We start from the raw sequence: 26,209 nt of genomic DNA, 5'->3' as shown, positions 1-26,209 counted from the left end.
TCTCTATAACGAGAGTCCACTATATTGCCTAACAGATATTTCTGGGTCACTTGTTTTTTTTTGTTGTTGTTGTTTTTTTTTTTGTGTAATTTACATTGCACAAGGTGTACAAGACATTTGCATATTATTTCAGAATGTAAAGTGACGAAGCAATCTGCTGTGCACCCATATGGAATAACCCAATCCGGAGGCAAGTATATTATAAACGTGATGAAAGTCACACACATTCATAACAATTTTAATGTTTTGATCAAAATAGAACCTGGAAATCAGTTGAGTAATAACTGCTTTACTACCCATTATTCTGCAAATGCAAGCTGATTTCTCTTTATATCACTAGTCTTTGTCAGGTTTGATATGTATATCATACATAGTGCACCGTGAAAATATTCTTTAGAATAATTTCCTGCATCCTACAGATGTAGCGCGACCATCATTACATCTTGGCAAGGTTTATCACAATGCTAGAAAAGATAGTAAAAAGTGGTTGATCTTGATTTTAAAAAAAATCAGAAATATCAGTCTAAGCTTTTGCAAAGTACAACCAAGAACCCATCAATATAAATCAAATTGCATTTGCATCCACTGCTGGTGCATCATCAGGCCTTTGGTTATGGCTTACTCTGAGCAATCCATGCATGAAAGCTGCATCATGAGTATTCAGTTATGAATTTTGAGAGATAGAGGTTTGGTAGAAATCATTTCAACTTAAATCCAGGCTTTGAGTCCACGTAGATATCGTAGAAAGCGATGGCTCTCAGGAGACAGTTTGCGAGATGCTCCCTTTCGTACTTGCTGGATTCCTCAAAGGTGAGGGCATTTTCGTACATAATCCTGACGGGGAACCAAGCATTTCTGCGCTCGGTCCCCTCGCTCAGTAACGTCCTGACAAGATTCTGGCCACTCTTGCGCTGGCTGCCGACGAGGAGACCGAAGTGCTTTCCGACGGCGTTCTGCGGAAGGGAGATGGCTCGCACCTCTCCCGATTCGTGGATGTTGCTGTTAAGACTGGTGTAGAACATCGTCTCCAGGCAACGGATGAAGAGCATGGTCTGGAAGGTGCCCTTGTTTAGGGAGGTGAAAGACTTGTGCTCCAGGACGTACAGGTCAGTATGAGGCATCTCGTCAATGAGGCTGGATACCTGAGGGGTATGATAAGTGCATCAAGATAGATGTGTATGCATAATGCAATGAAATGTGCCATCAATTACTGTATCGTACTGTGCAACAGACATGCAGTGCACTTAATGTACATCATATTTTATTGGACTAAGATTGCAAATCCAAAGAGTACAGCATTTGTAAAGCAGGCTCCTTTGTGCATTGCTACTAATTTACCTTCTCCCTATATGAAAAAACAAAACAAAAACAAAACAAAACTTGAGTCTTTTTAGAACACAAACTTCAGCAGGTGTGCACCCCTCATTGTTCATGTACATGTGTATGTGTGCATGACTGTTGCCAAAATTACATGTTATGTGGTTAAATCCCATTAAAAAAAAATCACACCACTGCATTAGTCTTCAAGTACTAAGTTTTTTTCATGCAGTGTATAACTAGTATCATTCTTATTTGCTAGTAAGTTGAAAATTCACACTTTCTTTGTCACTTCATATTTTCTCTGGTCCCTCAATCGCGAATTTAACCACTCGCGAAAGTGTGTGACAGCGGCAATTCGCGAAAATTTATGTACGCGAAAATTATAGCGTATACAGTACATTATCACAGACCTGTTATAGCAAGCCAATATATGCATTACCTTACACTCTTGCATTCTAAATCTAAACAACAAATTAAAAAATACAAATGCAACATTTGACATCATACAATCAAATCTTATCTGCTGCCATAAACCAAGATGTCTCACAAAAAGTCATGAAAGAGTATACAAATGTCACATTTTGCTCCAAACTGATCAATATATATCAGTTTCTGCAACTTTTATACCATATTTCATGAAATGAATTCCCAAGTGAAATTTCTGAATTTGACTACATATCTTTGGTACTGACCTTCAAAAAGTCTATCCCAGAATCAAACAATTGCTTGTTACCACTCGAGTTATTCTAAGTCATTGAAGTATCACAAAATGATTATAATGTAAGGATAAAGTGCACTCCCGTTATAACGGAATGCTCGGGACCGGCAGTTTTCTTTCGTTATGTAACGAAATTTCGTTATAACCGAACAAATACAATATATAACGAAAACAAGGAAACCACGTACGTATATCATATTCTGTTTGCTGAATACTCATCATACACTCGAAAGCTATGTGAAATGTGATGGGATAACTGTATTACAATAATAAACGCAAGTTCCCCTCAGAAACTGTGTGTGACACAAGGAGCAAACACACACAGTGATGTGAAGCGTTCACCAATGCAGAGACGCTATAAATGCTTGTTTCGCTCCGTATTTTCGAAAGCAATTCGCATTTCGTTATAACGGAGCACATTTCTTTTGTTTTTCTTTGTCTGTGGCGCTCGGAAAAGATTTCGTTATAACGGAAATTTCGCTATAACCGTGTTCGTTATAAGCGAATTTTGTACCATAGACTTTAATGGTGATAATTTTGGGACCAGAAGATTTACTTCGTTATAACGAAATTTCGTTATAACCGTGTTCGTTGTAACGGGAGTGCACTGTATAAGGGCAACTAACAAACAAATCATCTCTAAGGGAGTGAATAGTGCTCTGACTGGGTATAATTATGCCCCCTCCCCCCTTCAATAATATGTGAGCTTTACTCCAAAACAGCTTTCACAAAGGGTTCCTTCATAAAATTATCTCATTGGAATAAATTTCGTTTAACCCATTGAGGATGAGTCCGATACTCGGGCAGGTGTCTATGGGAAATGCTCGTAGCAAAATCAAACCGTCCTAAACGGGTAAAACAAAATCATGTGCACAAGATCCCTGGAACCATCAAGCCACAACAAGACTAGTGTTCTGGTAACAATGTAGGCCTACAAGGCAAAGGAAACTTACTAGTCTAAGGTAATTGAGTGGGTCCCACTTGCCAGGTGAAATCCCCTCAATTGGCTGGAAGCGCCACTGGTGGACCCATCTCTGTCGGTCCATGTGTGACCAGGCTACGTGCTTTAGTCCCACATCAATGGCAGTTATGTCTTGTAAGTTCTGCAAGATGAAGGTGAGCAAAGATAAACTGTGGCTGCGTCATAGAAACAGAAGTTCACAGTATGTTTTCAATAAGGAGGTCCAGAGCTTGATTTTGGCCCTAAATTCAAGATAGTTTGTTCTACACAAGACATTTTACCAACAATACTCCTCTCTGCAAAAGAGCATTTGATGAAAGCACGATCACCATGGAAGTTGAAAATCTATGTCTTGCATTTAGCACATGTGGGCTCAGTATGGCAGCCTGGGTGGAATACTGCACCCGTAAGGTGGAGTTACACTACTGCAGGTTTGATTCCAGTGACCAATGAAGCAATATGTTGGCAAGAGCTCTGAGAACTGGAACACAGCAAAAATAGGGCTGTATAAAAGAATAAACTCTTACTGTCACAACCAATATGGATTCATGACTGTCAGGCAAACATATTCTAGCTGCCATCAGTGTGTAATCGAGTGTACATGTAAGAATGGAACTGGATGAAAATCCCCCATGGCAGTACACAATTCTTTGGATGTGTGCCTGAGAGCGTGTTTCTACTGAGTGATGAAAATTCGCGGTGATGCGAGGTGCTCTCAGTAGAAACATGCTCTTAGAGACTACCTACCTTTTTAAATAATCATTTCTATCAATATTGATATAAATTTATTTTCATCACACATTTTACCAATGATTATATTCCCACAGAACTAAGTTCTGGCCCATTAAACTTAATGTACAGACTACTAATTTGTCAAATGATCAGAATAAGTATAATCAAAGTATGATAAACTTTAAGCCCCATTCCAAGGTATGATCAGTACAACTTGTACATGTATGTTTTTGTTCTCTCCTCCTTATGTTATTTCCGTTATTTTTTTTTTTTTTTTTTTTTTTTTTTTGGGGGGGGGGGGGAAGAACCATACCTGAACAAACAAACACCACACACCTACTCTTTATTACATCACATACATGTACATGTTGTACATGTACATACATAGTTTGTTAATTGGGTGGCACATTTACACAAGCTTTACAGATTTTTCTTAATGGTATAACATGAGGAATACACGGTACCTGGAGTCTTTCCCTTGTCAAGCTTAGGTGATTGGTGCCTTGTGTTTCAATTCTAGTGGTCCTCTGTTGAACCCCTCTAGAAAGATCCTTCCTCAGATTGTCTAGTGTTCTCCTGCACAAGATAGAAAAAGTAACGCAAGAGGTGCGACTCACAGAGACACTGTGGTACAGCAAGACTGCAAGAAAGTAATTTTGTCACAGGTGCACACATACATGCACAATGTACATGTAATTTGTCGTAAGATTATAATGCAAACAACCAATTTTTTTTTTTTTCCACCACCTCTTACATTACTGCACATTGATATGCTGGCATCACAGGATGAGAAACAGCTGTCGACACACACCTCATAGGTCACTACCAGTGCTAGAAAATAAAATATCATGATCTTATAAACATTAATAAGCTTTGAATGAGGACTCATATTACAGTGCACGCCATTAAAACACAGTTATCATGAAATTTTGGTTACAATGAAGGAAAAATTCAGGCTGCAACATAATTGGCTCTATGCTTTTTATTGTTTATTTGTTCGGTTATAACAAAATTTTGATATAACGAAAGAAAACTGCTGGTCCCGTGGACTTCATTATAACGGGAGTCCACTGTATACATGCTACCATCAGATCCTATAAATGTAAGCTAAATCTGGATGTAGCAGTAGTAGCAGAATCATCATCCCTAATAGTAATAGTATCATCATTCTCATAATCAAAGACCATTATGAAGTGATTACTGTTCTTGTACAAACTTTATAAAAAATTCACTCACCTTCCAATGCCAGGAATAAGCAGGATGTCGTCCAGCTTCTCAAATAATCCGTGCTTCTCTCTGTGCAGCACTATCCCCTCCGCCGTCTTGCTGCTCACAAACTTGAGCATCCTCAGTTCCGACTCGGGCAACGTGTTCAACAGACCCAGGAGGGCAGCGGTGTCATTTTCTTCTGAGCTGGCCAAACCAGTTGCATCGCTTCCAGAGGAGCAGCGAGTCTCTGGGGATGTTGCCACTGGCGATGAGGTTGCTGCTTCTGGAGACAAGGTTGGTGTGAACATGCCTGTGCTGCACAGGGAACATGGCTGGCTCTGGGACTTTAAGATGTAGAGTAGAAGATTAATACTTGTAAGTTATCAGACTCTCCATATCTCAAGTGGTCTATCATGGTTGTACAGGCCTAATTAACTTTTTAAAAAGCTGAACTTCCAATTAAAAAATTCATCATTTTACCACGACTAAACATCCATTTCTCCTTGTCAACTCTGTCTTGCTCTGAAAGAGCATCACTGTAGGTTACAATATTGTACATTTGTAGGAACATGTAAATCATACAGAAACACAGGATGTACTCTCAAAATTTCTTTTGAAAATGATGAAAATCTTCAAATAAGTGAAGGTCACATCAGATGTCAGCCAGTCACACCAAGGTAAAGAGATTCTGCTTTTCCTTTTGAATATCTACTTGAGAATATGTCCTACTTGAGAATACATGAACTCAAAAATTCGGAAAAAAAATGTACTTCTTTACTTGTAAAATGCTATTAAACACAAGGAAATGATTAGCCAAATACTTAATCCGTGTAATGTATTCATGAATATGCGCAAAATGGGAAACTGCTCACTTTTTAATAATGCGATATTATTCTATCTCCTTCGTCAGTCCAGAGGTATTGATAAGAAGATATGAAGAAAAACTGAAATCCTGATTGGTTCTGTAACATTCACCGAAAAAAAAAAGCTCCACACGCAGGATTTCAACATTTTCTCTGAAATAAAACAGGTTAACATTGTTAAAGTCAAGAACCTCTTATTTGGTCTGCATATCAAAACCATTAGAACAGCGGCTAGCCGCTTGGAGTATAGTCTGGCATAGAGCATAAAAACCAGTGGAACGCTAGAGCCTATGCATAAATTTGCACAAAGTAGAAGAGAAGAGAATCCACTTCTTCTCTAAATCACCTCCCTTGGTCGCAGTCTAGATAGTAGCAATGCAAATGCTCAATGGCATTTGGCAATGTAACTACATGTATACACAGCCCTGTCGCTGTACACAAGCCGTGCTGGCGAACAGGGACGTCGGGCTATTGGCAATGCAGATTTCGTGCATGTGGATTACAATTTCACAAATACAAACAGCAACTGATAAAGCAAAAAGGTAAATACAAAGCCAGATATTTAATAGGCAGCCATAATTTCAACTAGCTAGCTCCGGAAGTCTCGGGTTCGAATCCCGATGGAATCCCATTTTCTTTGCTCAATTTTCCTGTCAAATAAATAATATTCATTCTGGTCAATTTTTCTGTTTGCCTTTGTTACATACTCAAAAAGCTGCATCACTTCGGTGATCCCTCGCATTTATCCCCAAGTTGAATTATCCCTCGGGTTTATGCCAGGTTCAAGTGTGTACGTGTGTGTCACACACAAACACACTGCTATATAGCTTCCAACCATTCGAGCATTGAGATTTAGGGTTTCTTAAATTCTGGGACGAACATTGAACTAGGGCTTTCTATAGCTCAGTTGGTAGAGCACCGGGCTAGCTCCGGAGGTCTCAGGTTCGAATCCCGATGGCGATGGAATCCTATTTTCTTTGCTCAATTTTCCTGTAATAAATTATTTCAACTAACTAGCTAGACTAGTCTAGTAACGTTAGAATCTTATATTTCATAGATATCTAGATCTAGTAGAAGACATGTTTCTAGTGCATATAGTGACCAGCTCTAGACTTTTAGTGTAGGGAATCCTTATTGTTACGTGTCCACGTTTCCCGTCCCTACATTACAAATACAATCCTAAGTTGACCCCGGGGCGCTCCTGCGTACGGGTTGCGTGGTCGCAGCTAGTTAATACAATCCTAACGGACCTAGACAACTCTCTAACGTTACATGGATTTAAGTTAGTGGGTCTAAAGGACGATGCAGCCTGACTCCAGCTTAACTCCCCTCGGCCTCCGCTCCGCCGATGCGTTATGGTTTATTTACTGAGCTTTTCTCTTCTCATTGTCTCCATTTCCATCCAAATCTCACCCATGCAATCTTTGGCCAGCATTGGAGAAAACGTGTCCGAGCGAGAGACATCATGTCGACATCGTGTTAGACGAGACAAGCTTCGCTTCGCACAGCCTATTACAGAGAAACACCCGTATCGGTCGCATTTAATGGTCGCAACATACTTTGCTTGTAGCGCCGCGCCGCGCGGGCGACTGCGGGTGGGTAGCGCCCACGCAGCGCCCAGTGGCAGCGCTAGCGCCGCATGCATGCAGGTGTTTGCACTACTGCACTTGCACAGTGTGTCCCTTTAATTACAATGGCTTGTGCTAAACGTTCTTTAGTAAGTGATTTAGCAACAAAGAATAAAAATCCATATAATCAAGCGTACAATGAATTTTTTGTCTTTAATTAGAATAAAATCATATATTAATAATATTAGTATTATTTTGAGTACATATTTATGGAAGATAAAACATATTTTAAATACAGTAAATAAAGATCATACTAAAATCAGTCTAATACCTTGCAAAGCCGAAAGGTACACATGGACACGTACACGTAGTCGACCTTCGTTGATATTGCATGCATGCAGTGCGTAGTGGTGTTACGATGTACAAGACCATAAGAAAACAGTTCGTGGACCGTGGCAGGATCTGACCGAGATAGCTTTATCCGTCCCCAGTAACCTTTGCCCTGTGAAGTTCAAGCCAGATTACATATCTTTGCACACTACCGGCATATCTGCCTTCACGTGTGCAATATCCACTGAGTTCTGATTTCGAGAGATTTGTTCAGAAACTCGACCTCTCAGCAGCGGCACAGGCACAGCACAGCATGCCGAATGCCAGCAGCGCTAGCTACGTGAGAACACCGGTCTTCGATTCACGCTCCTCATCAGGTAGCAAGTCAGCAGGCGCTCCCTCTCCTCCTTGGACACGCTTCATGACATCATTTATTCGACCGAAATTTGCAGTTCTCCTTGTAGTAATCATGTTGTTGTTTCTAGTCTATCTGCTTCTTCCAAGTTCACAGGCGTCATATCATATGGACAACCATCTTCCATTCCAAGCCGCTCCAGCAGCGCTGGTGTACAATTCAACTTACCCTATTTCTGCGGTCGAGAGAACAGTCGATGGCAGAAAATACAAAATTGCCGTCATATCGGACCCAGACACCACCAACAAAGATCCAGACAAAGCAAACCAGTGGCTCAGCTACCTCAGAAGAGGAACGCTGTCCATCAGCTCATATGGAGACAAGATAACGGTAGACTTGGAGGAGACTCCTGTGAAGTTGAAGTCTCAGCTCTCCCAAGGTGGGCGGGGCATGGAACTCTCGGAGTTGGTTACTTTCAATGGGAAGCTGTACACTGTGGACGACCGCACGGGAATCATCTACGAAGTGGCCGGGGACAAGGTGTACCCGTGGACAATTCTTGCTGACGGAGATGGCAAGAATACAAAAGGTGCAAATATATTTTCTCAATCAAGTCACAAACTGGGAAAGTTTCTATGATTGTTTAAAGGGATTGTTTTAGTTTTGGTTGAGACCTAACTTCTAGGGGCCCGTTTCATAAAAGTTACAATTATGATAACTTTGCCATCCAATGATAACTTCCATCCAATGGTAACTTCCATTTAATTCTTGATTTTGATTGGCTGTTGAGTATTGTTGCCATGGTAGTTACCATTGGATGGCAAGCACCGGCGTAGCCTGGATAATGATCTTGTGATCTTGGGAGGGCGGTGGTTACTATGCGAGGGGGAGGGGGATGTTCCCCCTCCACGGGAAAAACTTTTTGCATTTTGATGTTGTAAATGGTGCAATTTGCTGCATCTTTTTGCATCTTTTATCGACTTAAACCCCCCGCTTAGATGCACCGGGCGTAGTCTGGATAATGATCTTGTGATATTGGGAGGGGCGGTGGTTACTATGCGAGGGAGCAAAGCGACCGAGCCCGAGCAAGAGGAGGGAACGGGGGCGAGGGCGTGGGAGGGGGGTGTTCCCCCTCCCACGATGAAAATTTTTTGCATTTTTATGTTGTAAATGGTGCAATTTGCTGCATGTTTTTCCGTCTTTGATCGACTTGAAACGGCCCCACTTGTTTAAGGTAGCAGGATATTTTGATGGGGATTATTATTGAACAATTTGCCTATAAAGTGGTAGCATTTACACCTCTTGTATTGATTTATTGTTACAATTAATTTCATGAACGTTGTCTGTTAAGCAATCAAACAGAAAAGGAATGCTCACGAGGGTGTATAGGTCATATAGGATACAAAAGGGATATTTCTCCTCCCACACGAAGGTGATTTTACATTTTCAGACCTGAAATTCAGCAATCTGGTGCAAACTTTTAGTGCAATACCCGGTACTTGGATATTTTTCTAGCTCCCCCACCCCCCCCCCCCCCCCCCAAAAAAAAATATCTATGGAAATAATTTGGACTTTTTTCAGGAAAGTGTTAATGTCAAAATCACGACATTTAGCTCTTATTCCGCGTGTTCATCATGTGTGTGTATGTACAAAGTCTAATGAGGTAGAAGGGGAGGGGGATGCCCCCTCCCACTGTACGGAGCTTTTGTGTTTTTGAAATCAAGATTAAGTGATCTGAAGCACACTTTTTGTGGGAAATTCGGGTAGTGTGACTTTTCCCCCGATTTTTCCCCTTTCTTTCTTTTTATTTCTTTTTTTCACGATCAAAAAGTGGGGGGGGGGGGGCTGCCCATGATCAAAAAGTGTGGGGGGGCTGCAGCCCCCCAGCCCCCCCCCCCCCCCCCACCACCCTTCTGCGGCCCCTGCTAAGTACTAGTATTTTGCCTTTTTGGAAATTGGTTTTGAAATGGCTGAGATATAAAAGAGAGCAATCCTACTAATAAAAGGTGGGGCCCACCTTTTATTGGGATCACTTTGATTTAGTTTGGTTTTGGATGTTGCAGTCATTCCAAACCAATTTTCATCAAATAAACTTTGAATTCTTCTTAATCTTAGAATGGTATGCTCTGTATTATGTCATAAGTGGTCTCTTGGTATCTCCCAACAAGTTAAAAGCCAAATTTATCATCTCCAGCACCAATACTATACCATCCCTTTAACTGATTAAAAATACTGACAATCAAGGTGATGATATGATTGTAACAATAATAGGCCCAATGATTTTTTTTTTTTTTGCCAAAGTTTCACAGCACTTGAAGTTGAAATATGTGCACTGCACTGAAAGTCATGAAAACAAGAACGAATGTGTGTACACGCCTGTGTGCATCTTTTAAAAGCCAAGGGAAGGATATCTTAGAGTGGTGTATGGCAAAATATTAAATTTGGGAGGGGAGCATAGCAAAAACTTTCCCAAATAAGAATGCTTATGCCCATGTTTTTTTTCCAGTTCAGTCAAAATACATATCTGCTTTTTTTTGGGGGGGGGGGGATGATACACACTTGTATGTAAAAATGATCCTTTAAAATATCTTTTTCCCAAACTTTGATTTTTTTTTCTTAAGGAGGCAAAGATCTCATTGTATATTTTAGACTTCCACATCAACTTTCCCATGAGTAATATGGGGCCCATTAACAACAACAACAAAAAAAACATACTGTAAAATAACATGTGCTGCTCAAGAATTCTGATCTGAAAATATGGATGTGAATCGTATCCATGAATTCACTCTTGTTGAACAACTACTTGTAGTTTGTCCAACTTTTCCTTTGTAAGTGATGTAATGTGTGAAGGACCTTTCAATGACATTTGTTTATATTTTCTGGAGAGGAGCCAGATTGATTGTGTTACACTTACAGAATATAAACTGTGCATGAAGCCCCAGCACACTGATGCAATGGATGGTGCTTTCAGAAGTCTGTATTTTTAGTGTTTGTTGTTGGTTGGTTTTCTTCTTTTTTTTTTGGGGGGGGGGGTTGCTCATAATGCTCTGACAATTATTATCTCTTAGTACCATCATATGAATTTTGTATATCAGTGACAATTAACCACTGGCTGAGGTCCATGGGGTTTGTGCCAAACTCGTTCAGCACTCACTGCTCTAAACATTGACCTTGCCTCACCTGCCAACACCCCTTTGTTTTGGACATCCCCAGCTCGACAAAGGAGGCAGTAGATTAGCCAAGCCAGATTTCAAACCTGTAGCATGTGCGTTAATACAGTCACATTTAAAAGAGTTTCTTTCGTAATGGTGTACCCATAGTTGACATTGCAGCATTCTCACTTGTGCTACTTCCATGACATTCAGTTACCGTGTACCAAGATATCTCTTCTTTGTGATGAGGATAAAAGAAAAGAAAAATCAGTGAGACAGGTTGTGAAATCGAGGTGTATCATTTTACTTTAGATGGAATGTGATGATAGGCTCACCACACAAGTTGTCATTTGAAATGCATCCGTGTGCACTTTCGTAAAGACCTCCTCCTTCCCCCCTAGTATTTTTAAAACCAATTTTGGCTACTATTTTATATGTACCGGTACAGATGATTATGTGCTGAATGAATGACCTTTTTTGTCCCCGCCGAACGAGTTCGAGCAGGGGACTATGAAACGGGCTCCGTACGTGTGTGTGTCCGTGTGTCCGTCCGTCCGTCCGTCCGTCCGTCCGTGTGTCCGTGTGTGCGTCCGTGTGTGATCAAAATCTTCAATTTGCTACTTCTCTGTCATTTATGAGCCAATTTTGATTCTGTTTGCTTTATATGATAGCACTACATGGGAGCTTTGAAACTTCTACACAGAATTTCAGTCGTGACCTTTGACCTTGACCTTTGACCTATATTGTACATTTTGCTACAAAATGCTACTCCTTCGCCATTTCTAACCCGATTTCGATTCTGTTTGCTTTATGTGATGGCACTAGATGAGGGCTTCAAAACTTCTACACAGAATTTTGACCTTTGACTTCTTTGACCTTTGACCTTGATTTTTTGACCTATATTGTACATTTTGCTACAAAATGCTACTCCTTCGCCATTTCTAACCCGATTTCGATTCTGTTTGCTTTATATGATGGCACTAGGTGAGGGCTTCAAAACTTCTACACAGAATTTTGACCTTTGACTTCTTTGACCTTTGACCTTGATTTTTTGACCTATATTGTACATTTTGCTACAAAATGCTACTCCTTCGCCATTTCTAACCCGATTTCGATTCCGTTTGCTTTATGTGATGGCACTAGGTGAGGGCTTCAAAACTTCTACACAGAATTTTGACCTTTGACCTTGATTTTTGACCTGTATTGTTCATTTTGCTACAAAATGCTACTCCTTCGCCATTTCTAACCCGATTTCACTTCCGTTTGCTTTATGTGATGGCACTAGGTGAGGGCTTCAAAACTTCTACACAGAATTTTGACCTTTGACTTCTTTGACCTCTGACCTTGATTTTTGACCTATATTGTACATTGGCTACAAAATGCTACTCCTTCACCATTTCTAACCCGATTTCGATTCTGTTTCCTTTATGTGATGGCACTAGGTGAGAGCTTCAAAACTTCTACACAGAATTTTGACCTTTGACTTCTTTGACCTTTGACCTTGATTTTTTACCTATATTGTACATTTTGCTACTAAATGCTACTTCCGGCGGGGACATATATTACGCACCGCGTAATTTCTACTTTTCCTTGTTTTTTTCTTGCAACTTCCTCTGATGTCACCTTTCACCCTTGACCCAGGGTTCAAGGGAGAGTGGATGGCTGTCAAAGACCAGCACCTCTACGTTGGAGGGCTGGGGAAGGAGTGGACCACAACAACCGGAGAGCTCCAGAATCTCAATCCTCAATATGTGAAGGTGGTCAACCATCTCGGTGCCGTGCATCACCTGAATTGGGTCGGCAACTACAACGCCATGAGGAATACAGCTGGTTATCCATATCCAGGTAAGATTGTTTGTTGTTGTTGTTGTTGTTGTTGTTGTTTTTTTTTTTGCATCATAGGGAATGTGTGTTTCAGTCATTCTAATATTTGGGTAATTACATGGGGTTGGGACTGAAATTGTGACATACAAGTTGAAAATTCAAGTTGGGTAAATTGAAATTTTCTTTTTCCCCCTGATTTGTTACTCCCATTCTTCAACTTATTCCACTAGAAATCTGTTTATTACTTCGCACACTTTCAGTCAGCATGGGTAAACAGGTAAGACAAATACCTACGTTACATGGACTTCATTTTGTGACATCCTCAATAATTTTGTGTTCTGAAATGATAACAACGAACATATCCCAGTTTTTTTCCACCATAACACATCAACATGTTATCTGACAGGCACATGAGATCATTATTAGTAAGATTGTCCATTCTGATATCAACTGCAAGACACTTTTATTAACATGTTTTTTCTACAAACCATTTACAATTTTAACCAAAGGTTTAACTTTTTCCTCAAGAGTGACACAATAACAACAATCTCTAAAAAACTACAGTCGAGGCAAGTGAGTTGTATGGACATTCAAGTGAAAACATGATTTTATTGTTATCATCAGGGGTTTTCGTACTACAACCTTGTCCACAGTATACTACCTATGTTACACGGACAGTATGTCTTCGTAACATAGGTACATTACGACATATCAACTGATTTCCTTTGTTGTGGTGTCGGATGTTAAAACCTACACACATAGACTTTATGTATGTTCCCATGAATAACACTAATGTAACAGTTCTTTGGAATTATACCTGCTGTATACCTTTGGAACAATACCTATGTTACACAGACTTCAATTCTTTGTAACTCTGGTATGAAAGAAGGTAGACTTGATAATAAGAAGAAGAATGATGTCGAGCCTTACACAATTTGACCTTATATACTCTGACTAACAACTTCATCAACTGTCAAGTCAACTATGAAAACTAATAAAGAGAAATCATACAAGTTTTCTTGTCTTCTCCATGTTCTTTGTTTGAAGTTAATTTCTGCTCTTTTCTACAATGTCCATTTTCCCTCCGTGCAGTTTTCTTTTTGTCTAGTTTGTTATGTTCGCTCTTCTTTGGTGTTGCTTTGTCAGCTTCCTCTCTCTGTTTGTGGAGTGCTGTGGCTGTGCCCTTTTCACTCTTTCACGTAGTTTAATCACGTAGCGGCGGCAGAGGAGGATCCATGGCAGATTCATCGACAAACTGGACAAAAGGTGTGAAGAGAAATAAAATGAAAGAATTAACAGAAAATTTGTGTCTGTGTACTCTTTATATTCCTGTTGATGTATCTGTGTATATGAATGGAATTAAATAATTTGGACAATTTTGCTTACCTTTCTACCTCTTGTCATACCAGTTGGCTACAGTTCCATGTGTACCATCCACCAAAAAAAAAAAAAAAAAAAAAAAAAAAAAAAAATATGGGTTACGCTTAAAATGATGTACAGCAGTAATGTTAATAATATTAATAATAATATAGCATGTAAAAAATCATTTTAATATTCTATGCTAATTTTTTTTTCCACATCTATGTAAGCTAGCAAGGCCAAGGGCAGGGCGCTGCCCCCAGTGTCATGGCTAGGGTTAGGGATAGGGTTAGGTTTACGGTTACGGTCCTATTCCAAATAGACCTCAAACAAAATACTAGGCCCCTTCTTTTTTTTTACGGTACTCAATCCCCATCAAATTCAAAAATTTTGCCCTCTTTTTAGGATAGGATAGACCAATATTATAAAATGCCAATTTTGATTGCGGTACATATGGAACTATTTCCTACCAATTACCTACCCAAAATGAATATGAAACTGGCATTTTATCTTTGAGACTTTACAGTGGGTGAACGTGGAATGGAAACAGTGAACCCATGTACTGCTTCATCAGAGCACCGTAAAGCCATCTAACACTATTAACAGGTCAGTGAAATCTTGAAAGGAAAACACTGACATTGTAAATCTGTTCAAGAGAAAGAATCTAACAGCTCTTAATTCCCAAAATATCAACAACAAAATTGGGCAAACTCTTTCTTTAGCTCAGACGCAGTCTGGACGTCTACGTATTCCAACTTCATAGTACCGTACTAACGTTCAGCACATCTACTTGGTAGATACGAATGACATAAGTAAGGTCCAAAATTCACAAGAATCGGGAGGTAAAATGATGTTATATTGCCGTGAAGATACACTGGACATACTTTTGTACGGTTTTCTAAGAGAGGGACACATGCTCCTTTTGCAGAGACGGGCATAAAAGGGGAAATTTGGCGATCACAATTACGAACATGAACAAGTAACAAATATCTCAGTATGTGGGACTACAGCGTGTTAACAGCATCATCGTCCACCGTATATTTGGCCAGTTTAGTGGTTTTAATATCGTTTTTTTCCTCCAATACAGTTTACAAAATGTGACAAAAGTTATTTACTTCGTAAAATAGCGTACAAGCTTACTGATTGACATCGGAAACATTGAAATTCCCGATCGGAAACATCGAAATTTACGTACCGATGTAACACGGACTACAGCAGAAAAACGGGTCTTGCGCCGTCCAGGTAGGTGTGAACGGGCTGTAAGTGGTCTTCCCGCCGTTGGGGAAGTACTGCCAGTGACGTAAATACGATTGCTGAAGTTAGTAACTCTTCTTTTTGTCGCGAGCGCGACTTTCTTATCCGATGTTACACGAAGAGGCCGGACTTCGGACGGAAGTACGGTAATATGTTCTGTGTTTTCTCTTTTATTTGGAGCTTTTTGATGCTAATTTTTGGACAATAATACTCCTAAAATATGAGTCTAATTATAGAAATCAAGTTTCTGATCATATTATGATTATAAGTGTATGTAAAACCATGCAATACCGATGTTACAACAAAAATCGCCGCGGACTTCGTTTGTAACATCGGTATGAGGTTGCTTCAAGATGCTCTGGTGTTCTTATTTTGTGACACATGTTTATGTGCCTTATAGTCTTTGTAGAAGTCACCTTGCCTCTCTTAATTATGATAGGCATAATGCTGAAAGGTTGTGTATTTCTGTATTACATTGCCATGAAAATGGCATATATTTTTGTCACAACTGGTACCACAAAAAAACCATGAGACATCAACAATGAAACAGTCACAGACAAAATAAATTTGTACACAGGCTTGTTTTTTATTCATCAAATAATTCTTCACACATCTCTCTCCAAGAATAACCACAAACCACAAGCAATTATTTGATAAAATTTTCAGAATATGACTTTTATTCCCTGCACAACATGAAAATCTAGAGCAGGCCCAACCCCATGGAATGCAGAGACTCCAACTCTCCCGTTTTCGACGGGAGATCTCCCGCCGAAATCCCATTTTTGCAAAATCTCCCGTTCTCCCGCTTGAGAGTTAATTTCTCCCGCCAGGGCTCTGTGTCTCCCGCTTGAAATGATTTCTTACTTAATATCATTGTATGTTGAAAAAATAAGCCTTAGATAGCACGAGAGAGCATCTAGAACCCTAGAGCAAGGAACTTCGCACATATCAAATTGGAGTCTCCCGTTTGCTAGGGGTTTCAGGCGGGAGAATCTCCCGATCAGAAGGTGCTTAGGGTTGGAGTCTCTGGGAATGACCCATTTGTGAGAGAGAATGTGGTCCTCCTATTATCATATGTTGAATAAAAGCCAGTGAAATAATTGCATTTACGAAGCAATGATCAGATGCAATTTGAGTAAAATAAGAAGGAAGAGAACATAGAAACTTTGTGTCAGCAAATCAGTTTCTTTGACATTCAGCGGCATTTTCAAAAGTCCCACTCATAGTCTCATGCTGTAGCTGCCAGGTGCCAATTACTGTAAAAGTGGTTTCTTTCGCGTACAGATACTTTCGCGGTTTCCATTGGTGCCGACTGTGAATTCACAGTTGGCAAAAACTGTTTTATTTTGTACATGAAAACCCAAACTATAATCCAATTATTCTTTTATTTGGGCAATTCCGCGGTTAGTAACGTTACATTTAAAGAAATTTAGATATTTATTTTTACTACTAAATCACCATTTATTCATTTCTAGACAAAATCATGTTAAAACATGTTCATCCTTCCCAGGTCTATGATATAGAAAAGAATGAGTGCAATCCAATATTAGAATTGCTATGGCAACTAAAAGGGCTGGTTAGTAACGTTACGAAAAAAGGACATGACAAAAAAATCAGTGTCTTGTAACAAAAAGTGTGCAAAATTTCAAGTTACTTCAAACAAAGTGTTGCATTAATTTCAATTATTGCATCATGACAAATGTTCACGCAAATATTTTTAGCAGTTCGACCGATAATTTATTAGCTAGAACCCCAAATGCATGGTTAGTAACGTTACGGTTAGTAACGTTACATTTGTCCGGAGTAATTCCGCAGGTCATTTCACCCTTTCGTAATTGACAAAATGTCACATGACTTCTGGAGTATTTAAATGTATTCATCTTTTACCTTTTAGCAAAAATTTGAAGAAAAAATTTCAAAGCAACCTACTGTAATTGGCATTTAAGTGAATTTCAGCATCCCCAGTCCCACATGTACATTTTAAATGATGGTTTTAGATCTTGCAAAATCAATAAATACGAAAAATAAAATTTACTGAATTTGAAAGACCTTAGTGATTGGTGAACATCCATGGCATTAGTTGATACCTAAATTAAAGAGCAAGATAAAGAGGCACATTTCTTTTATCCATGTCATGTCCACCTAACTGCGGAATTGCCCATTTACTGAATAGAAATTAAAATTAAATGCAGGCTTACCTGAAATCCCGTCTCTCGAGTACTTTATAACATGCTTGTACCTACATTGCGCAGTATTGCTGTGCATGTGTTGACCATCAATACACTCAATGCGCGGAATCTTCGTGTGTGCATGTGCGTTGAACAAGCGGCGAGTTCAAAACATTTCCTTGCGTAGTTAATTTTGCGTGACTTTTCAAAACATTTTCGTGTGATGTTAAATTCGTGGTTCAACCTCAAAGCGTGAAAATAAAACCACTGCGAAAGAAACCACTTTTACAGTATCTGCGAAGATAATTTAAGCAAGAGAATTGAAACTGCATTTTGAAGTAGACAGAGTGTGTATTTTTCTGATAAAGCTTTTTGATCCAAGGGCTCTGTGAAAAACTTGTAACTTTTTAAAGATTTTGAGGAGATATTCCATCTCTGCACCTGTGACTTCATTGTAAACTCTCAGCTATAATTTGGCTTCTTTTCTTGTGATTGCGTTCATTCACTTTGACAGATTTGGTGCAAATTGGAAGAGCTGGCAAATTAGTCCTTGCTTAAGTCATACTTGCATGAAGAAGTTGAATAATTGCCTGAGTCAAAGGTCTTGCCAAGTCCTCTTTATATTCTATTGATTTCAATCCCTCAAAAGTTGAATTTTCTCTAAGTTAAAGCTTTTTCTCCAGTCCAAATAGATTCAACTTGGGCAGGATTGATTGTCTCATATGAATTTGCTTCTTTTAGGGTATCATGTTAGGATGAATAAAAGTAAGTAGGTAGCCAGTTGCCTGCAGTGTCATGAAATATTGCTGATATTTTTGTATGCTTTCGTTTGATTCTTCTAGGGTATATGATTCATGAGTCTGGAGTGTGGAGCAGCGTTCACAAGCGGTGGTTCTTTCTTCCGCGTCGGGCAAGCACCGAAAAGTATGACGAGACGGCGGACGAGCACCGCGCGACAAACATTCTCTTCACGTGCAACGAGGACTTCACCGATGTCCGCTACAACAAGATTGGCTCGCTGAACAACATCCGTGGCTTCTCCTCATTCAAGTTCATTCCAGGGACAAACGATCAAGTAATTGTCGCCCTTAAGACTGAGGAGGATGCGGGAAAAATAGCCACTTACATTACAGCATTCAGTATAGATGGCAAGATCTTGATGCCAGACATAAAGTTTGCCGAAATCAAATACGAGGGAATTGAATTTGTATAGTATCATCACATGGGGGTAATAAACCCCTCCTTAGTATAGGATGGGAAAATTCTTTTAATTTAATTTTTTTTCTACCTGATGAAATTAATTCTGCTGTGATTATGTGTAATGTTAATGGTCAAGTATGTTGGTACAACCAACAGTCCTATCCATACATCATACCATGTCCATACCTCTACTTTAACAAATATAGATGGCCTGTTTAAACATGGATCAAAGATGAATGTGTGCATTTCGTGTGAGTGGATTTTGCAAGATCTTAAGATATGCTAATTTCGTAGTATACTCTTGGGCTTTTTATGACATAGTGCTGCTGTAAAGTGGTGTATAAAGTATTTCATAACCGACTTTTCAACATATAACTAAGTGTGCATGCAAGTCTTCAACCACTGTTATCTTCCCTCATTCACAACATGCCATTTGACTTTGTGCAAATTGTGCAAATGCAGCTGATGTGGACAGCTTTGGAAATAGAGAATGACATACAGTCAAACTTGTCTTGAAACAGGCACCTGTTTATAGTGGCCACCTGCTTTATTGTGATAACTTTTTTGTTTGTTTAAGATCTTGCACGATTGCCGGCATCGGTCACCTACAATGTACTTTGTCATGGACAATGTTTGTTGCGTTTATGGGCTGCAGTCTGTAGGTTGACTCCTGTCTATGTGTACTACAGTTTGTATGTGCATTGTACCAGAAATTGATTACTTTTCTTTCTGTCAGAGTTTCCACATTTCACACAAGAGCCTTTTTTGTCATAAAGCAAATCAAATTGTTGCCAAGAAGGATCTTAGAGAAGGAAAGAGAAAACAACAACAGCAAAACTTGTCTTTCTGATGTCTAACTCGTATGTCGTATTACCTTGTTTTATGTTTAGATGTGTGAGGTAAATTTTTATGTGACATCTGTCATAGATGCTAGTGGTACATGACAAAGTTAAATTAGCACTTGTTTATAAAGGCCACTACTTATACACTATGTCCTTCTGAGTGGTCACTATCAACAGGTTTGTACTGGATATTATTCCAACAACAGTGAAGAAGGGATAATTATTTCTCACTATATCTCTCCTAGCATATAAATGGCAATACTAATACAGAATAATAACGGTAAATTACTGTTGATTAGTTTTCTATAAGAGGTGCACGAGCATTGCTTACATCCATTGCTTGTAATCAAACAAGTAGTGCCATGGTAAGAAAAAAAAAATGTGTCTGATATGTATAAAGCAAGCATGAGGAAACCTCACTGCTAAACCTCACTGCTGTGTGCATTAGAATTAATAGAAGATAATAAAAATAGGGCAACATATTTTTGCACAAAATTGTTGAGTGACAGTTTTGGTACAATAGACAGCAGTTTCAAACTTAATTTTTTAATTATGGGAATATATGAATTATGTTTGCAATTTGTAACAAACCGCACGATAGATGTTCATAAATGATTTTCCTTTGATCAATATTGACATACATGTATTATCTATGTACAATAGAGCTGAAGACAGAATGGTCTGACAAAATTACTTCAGTATCATAAATTTTCTATTCTTGTACATGAAATTGTCATAGATATTTGAGTCTTTCAATTAAGTAGACATTGTGTGATCGCAAAGTACGAAGCACATCTTAGTTGTTACTGCATACAGTTTATCATTTTGGTAAACTGCTTGATTTGTGTGTTGTGTATTTTATTTTGTTATATAGCTGTACCTGTACTTGTCATTCCCCTAACAGCAGTCCAGTTTACTAACCTATGTAGGGTCCTACATTGCATTTATAACTTAACAGTTCACCCGCAGGGCATAACATAGCTAGGTTCAATAGCCTGTGGGCAACAAATGTGTATCATTTTACATAGAGGTACATGGTCTGTAGTTTTATAAATAATCATTTAAGAAATAAAAAGAGAGAAAGTGCCTCGAAGCTAGCATTGAGGTGCAATAATTTTACAATATATTTTCTTTTTTTCTTTTTTTTTTATTTCCTTGATTTTGTTAAGAATTATTTCTATTTGATATGTGGCAAAACCAACCATGCAATTCTTTAGAGGCAGATGCATTACATGAATTACAGCTGTAGATACAATTGTATACTCCTGAGGCAATGATGCAAGTTTACATGACATCATGAATTCCTATTATTTATCACATATTTTGAACCTAGGCTAACCCTGTGATTAGATATTAATCACATTTACATTTATGAATTACAAGTTTATTAAAACAAACTGTATCAACAAAAGTAAAGTAAATCTTTGTCACAAATGAACACATGTCGGTACATAGACTGTCTGATTGTTTTGGTGATATTTAAGCGTTATGGCACATGCCATAATGTCCCTAGGGTGACAAACCTCATTTCCCAATTAGCCTATTGTATTCAAGAACCTCCACCTAAATTTTGAGTATAGAAAATACTGATTTGAGTTAAAAAACCAATACAGATATTAAAGTAATCTAAAACATTGTTTCTGCATTATTTGACACCAAAATGAGTTTTATTTTGCAATTTTTTTTTCACTCTCCTAAAAATTCATGACTTCTGAGATACTGTACTGAGGTCTTACCATATTTGGGCAATATATCTGTAGTTTGACTTAACTCACTGATAGATTTCCATTTGGTTGAAACCAGTCATGGAGCTGGCTTTGATTCTTTATGAAACTAGCCTAAGAATTCATCAAATGGGACGATAGTAAAGCTAATCACCATTCCAACATATCAGCACAGCAGTGTGCATTGGCCCCGACAATTTTGAATGCTGTCTCTTATTTATTGCATCTTTCTCAGCTGGTTAGTCATGGGTACACTGTATGTTATTTGAACATTCCTGCGTGTGAAGTTCACACATTACATGTCCAGGAGTAGTGTTTTACTATGCACAGTGCTAATACAGTGAATAGTACAGTTTAACCTCATTAGAAGAGGCAGTAGGATATAACAAAAGCCCTCTGATAATAAGGTGATTTTGCAGGTCCCAAATTTGTTTATTTCTCTCTTCTTCTTTTTTCGTGCCCTGATATAGAGAAAAGCCTGATATAACAAGGTATTGTCTTGGTGTGTGTATATATGTCCTTGTTATCATGCAGTTCCTGTGTAATTACAATAAATATGCATGATTTATTTTGCATACATGTGGCCTGTGTTGGATATGTTTACTAACTATGTGTCCGTGTGCAGGCCATTAAGAGTACATACTGTGGAACATACACTGTACATAGTTTCAGAGCAAAGCATGTGCATGACTACATGGTATGTACTGTTTTTTAACACAAATCAAGCGCACATTGTGACACACACAAAGTACTGAGAATAAATGTGCAGAACAACTTATTAAAGTATTGTGTACATCTCATTGATTTACATGCCTTCCCCCAATTGTGTGAAGCATTAGTGTGTGTGTGTGTGTGTATGTGTGTGTGTGTACATGAAAAAAAATACCAGAATTCATTTGTATTTTCTTGCCTCCTAAGACGTGCTAATGAACTGTATGTACAGTGCACTCCCGTTATAACAAACACGGTTATAACAAAATTCCGGTTACAACGAAGTAAAAATTACGGCTGCAAGATTATCTACTCTGTCTTTTTATGGTTTAATAGTTTGGTTATAATAAAATTTTGATACAATGAAATTCTGGTTACAACAAAGTAAAGGTTAAGGCTGCAACATTATCTGCTCTGTCTTTTTATGGTTGAATGGTTTGGTCATAATGAAATTTCAATATAACAAAAGATAACTGCCGGTCCAGAGGACTTCTTTGTAACGGGAGTCCACTGTGTTGTATTAGCCCATTAAATAACACACAAAAAAAAAAACACATTTTACTGTTTTGGTGCTACAATGTATATCCTTTCTGGGTTTTTTTTTTTAATTTTCACTATTCATTGTTAATGTTGCAAACCTGTGTGTTGCAGATTAGAAAAAAGGGACAATGATCTGGTTTATATACATAAGTGTTTTGGTAGCTGAATTTGCAATATAATTTTGATTGCCAACTCTATGACCAATTTTTAAATATGCAACACATTTCAGAAGATCAGAGTCCCAGTTTCTCTATGAAATTGGCAAGTGTTTTTCAAATTTCTTTCAGCCAAAGCACTTTGCATCTACCTGGTGATTTTTCTTGAGATATGCAGTAAATGTCCCGAGGTGCCAGTTTAAAGGGGAATACCAGTGCACTTTAAAGTTATTCTGAAAAAGGAGTAAAGTTTTGTTAGCACAACGAAAATTTGATCATAATTCGATAGAAATAAGTTATGAAATTTTGAAATGTCACTAATTTTTCCTGAAACAGTTCTTGCATAGTCAATATGAATATGTAAATAGTGACGTGATGATGTCATCCCCTCACAACTTGTTTTGGAATTTCCATTTTTTCATTCAAGTGCAATTATGCCCCAGTTTCAAATCCTGATATATCTGACTGATCATTACATATTTTGAAGTCAATCAACCTGAATAACATTTAACGTTTTACACTTTAATAACAAATTAAAAAACTTTTTATTTTGTATACAATCAATGGAAAATTGTGAGGTGATAACATTATGAGCTCACTCATTTGCATATTCACTTTAACTGTACAATATAAGAACTGTTCTGCAGAAATTGGTGAAACTTCACAATTTCATTACTTCCCTATTTTTCATCCAATTTTGATCAAATTTTGACTGTTGTAATTTAAGTTTTTATTCTTTCTCACGAGGCTAACTTATAGACTGGTCTGGAATTACCTTTTAATGTTAAAAAGACATTACTGTATTGTTAAAGGGCATTAATTTCTGCAGCTAATTTCCCTGGGGAAAATATTACACTTTTCACTTCATGGTGCCTTAAAGGGTTAACATAGTACAGTACATCGTATTGGTCAAGGTGAGGATTCAGCCTTTAACATTTTCCAAGATGTTTAGAAACCACTCTGAAATGTTACAGAGAATACGATTCTAATGGGAATTGAAAGTTTATTTGATGAAAATTGGTTTTGAAATGACTGAGATATCCCAAAATAAGGTGAAACAAAGAGATCCTAATAAAAGTCATGGGCTGTAGTATTACATTAGGATTGCTTTTTTTTTATATCTCCGCCATCATTTCAAGACCAATTTTCTTTAAATATACTGTGAATTCCTCTAAGAATTACATATTCTTTCATATTTTATAGAGATTACTCATAATCTCACAAACACACACACACAAAGTCAGAAACCTACAACACCGTCTAAACCAAAACTGTACCATTCCTTTAAAGATATCTCTGTAATTAATAGAATTGTGCTCTGATCTGGTCAATCTAATTAATGTGAAAAAAATCAGGGGTGTCTACCCTGCATATGCATTCCTTGAAAGTTTACCAGTAATGTGAACTACATGTACTTCTACACTATCTACACATACACGGTAGCGCTTAGTAATGAAACCTTGTAGAGCGCACAAACTCAGCCAAGCATATACTTGTATAAGTGTACAGGCAAACAACTTCTTTGTGACTGCAAAGCTCATCACTTCCCCTGTTGCCTATTTAAAAACAGCATTTCAAGGGAAGCTGTACAAAAGAGAGGTAGCATATTTGTGAAGGCTTACACTGCACTATCCACTGTACACCCACATGGTGATATGCAATTTTCATAATTCCGAGATGTTAATCTATCAATGATGCTAAACCAGCTCCTGAAAGCAATATCCTCTAGAATTCAAGAAACTGAATTGACCATACCAATATGCACTGCACTGAACCATTCTGTCTCTGCTAATTAAAAAAAAAAAAAAAAAAAAAAAAAAATGATCATTCCAAAATGTCTTTCTTAGATGATATCCCCCCCCCCCCCTCCCAATTTGATCGACTGTGTATGGGTATTGGAACAACACAAGTTCTTGAAAGAATTACATACCCGTGGTAATAATAAAATAAATCTGCAGATGAATGCTATAGTGTATGTGGGTAGAACTCTTTGTTGGGAGAGTGTAGCATAATTGCTATCTGCAGCAACTTGTGTCTAAAATAAAGGAGCATCACACACCGACAATTGCAAACACCATCAAACATTCAAAACTTTTGTAAAGCTTTTATCCTATCGTGACAATGCTTGAATACATGCACTGGTGGGGGAGAAACATTCCGCCTGTTTGGGGATTCTCGGTATATAATTGCATGTGTAGTCTTGTGTAGTCCAGACTTCTCTGGTGTAGTCTTCTACCAACTTTTTCACTTCACAACAACAAAGAAGTCAAAATCCTGTTGATTTTATAAAATTACCCCAAGATCAGAGAGAGGGCTCAAGGGACAGGGTATTTTGTTCAGGACAATTCACATACTCTGCAAGATGAAGAAATATTGGAGAGTCGATAAGTTGTCCTCACAAGCCGAGTAGCTGCTACACATATTCACCTAAAATAGCTTTTATATATGAACAGGTAGTCTTGTGCAGTCACTTCAAATATTACATGGGAATTTCAGACTGTTTTATTGCTGATGATGTAAATTTGTTATGTATTGTATGCACTTTATATACTATCCACTTATTTTACCTTTGCTAAAGTGACACAGCATCCACATACCGATGAGAGTGACTGCAGAATCCATGGAACATTACAAGTTCACAAATAAAAAAAAAATAGGTTTCTGAACATCCACTAAGCACAAGATAATCTTTACTCAAAAATGCGTACATTGTAATTGGTCTCACTAGCATGTTTCACATCATACATGCGTACATGTCTACACCTCAGCACAAATCACGCTACTACAGTGAAGCAAAAGAGGACACAGGTCACACAGTCTGAAATCCAAGTTGGTTTTATGTTGCAAAATCCCACAGTGCAGACCATGTCAAATGCACATACAACATAAAATTATGAGGATCTGCTGCAGTACACACAAAGGGAAATATGGGCAAAGTTTTCTATTGTCCAGCTCACAGGTGTTCAAGAGATTTTCAAGTGAGGGGAGCAGCAGTCAAACCATGTAGATTTTGTCTCCTTGCCTTCTTTGTGAGGTTTCCATATTCTGCAATGTTACAAATTGTTGCTGCTGTGTGTTTTTTTTTAATTCTGTAGTGCCTTTGCTTTTTTTTCCTACACTGAACAACAGATATTGCATATCACTCTCACATAAACTATATCACTGTATATTCAAGAACTGCATGTACCTGGTCACAAACATGTCGATATGAGCCATTTTAAGTA

The 26,209-nt window shown here is 38.3% G+C and overlaps 2 protein-coding genes across 2 annotated transcripts; one reads left to right on the top strand and one right to left on the bottom strand.

Annotated features, from left to right (window-relative positions):
* Positions 1-22: 22 nt before the first annotated feature.
* On the bottom strand, positions 23-5,262 carry LOC139722747 (transcription elongation factor, mitochondrial-like). The gene is made up of 4 exons (XM_071634030.1): positions 4,968-5,262; positions 4,196-4,307; positions 2,992-3,141; positions 23-1,142 (listed from the first exon to the last, which is right to left on the bottom strand). The coding sequence occupies exons 1-4, from the start codon at positions 5,246-5,248 to the stop codon at positions 699-701; spliced, it is 987 nt and encodes a 328-aa protein (XP_071490131.1). The 5' UTR covers positions 5,249-5,262; the 3' UTR covers positions 23-698.
* Positions 5,263-7,886: 2,624 nt separating this feature from the next.
* On the top strand, positions 7,887-19,149 carry LOC139722760 (soluble calcium-activated nucleotidase 1-like). The gene is made up of 3 exons (XM_071634048.1): positions 7,887-8,645; positions 12,850-13,053; positions 18,656-19,149. The coding sequence occupies exons 1-3, from the start codon at positions 8,015-8,017 to the stop codon at positions 19,024-19,026; spliced, it is 1,206 nt and encodes a 401-aa protein (XP_071490149.1). The 5' UTR covers positions 7,887-8,014; the 3' UTR covers positions 19,027-19,149.
* The last annotated feature ends 7,060 nt before the right edge of the window (positions 19,150-26,209 follow it).

Source organism: Diadema antillarum, unplaced genomic scaffold, assembly GCF_040938485.1.
Source record: "Diadema antillarum isolate AM-2024a unplaced genomic scaffold, OU_Dant_1.0 scf00000170, whole genome shotgun sequence".
NCBI classification, from domain to species: Eukaryota; Metazoa; Echinodermata; class Echinoidea; order Diadematoida; family Diadematidae; genus Diadema; species Diadema antillarum.
Note: the sequence above shows the minus strand (reverse complement) of the source record. Positions and strands in the feature narration are given on the sequence as shown.

What these genes read in the sequence shown, in the direction of transcription:
- LOC139722747 (XM_071634030.1), bottom strand. Translation starts at nt 5,248, where the DNA reads ATGTTCACACCAACCTTGTCTCCAGAAGCAGCAACCTCATCGCCAGTG. An exon ending in TGACAAGGGAAAGACTCCAG is followed by an intron (nt 3,142 to 4,195) that starts GTACCGTGTATT and finishes TTCATCTTGCAG; the next exon opens with AACTTACAAGACATAACTGC. An exon ending in CACTCAATTACCTTAGACTA is followed by an intron (nt 1,143 to 2,991) that starts GTAAGTTTCCTT and finishes CATACCCCTCAG; the next exon opens with GTATCCAGCCTCATTGACGA.
- LOC139722760 (XM_071634048.1), top strand. Translation starts at nt 8,015, where the DNA reads ATGCCGAATGCCAGCAGCGCTAGCTACGTGAGAACACCGGTCTTCGAT. An exon ending in AGATGGCAAGAATACAAAAG is followed by an intron (nt 8,646 to 12,849) that starts GTGCAAATATAT and finishes CCCTTGACCCAG; the next exon opens with GGTTCAAGGGAGAGTGGATG. An exon ending in AGCTGGTTATCCATATCCAG is followed by an intron (nt 13,054 to 18,655) that starts GTAAGATTGTTT and finishes TGATTCTTCTAG; the next exon opens with GGTATATGATTCATGAGTCT.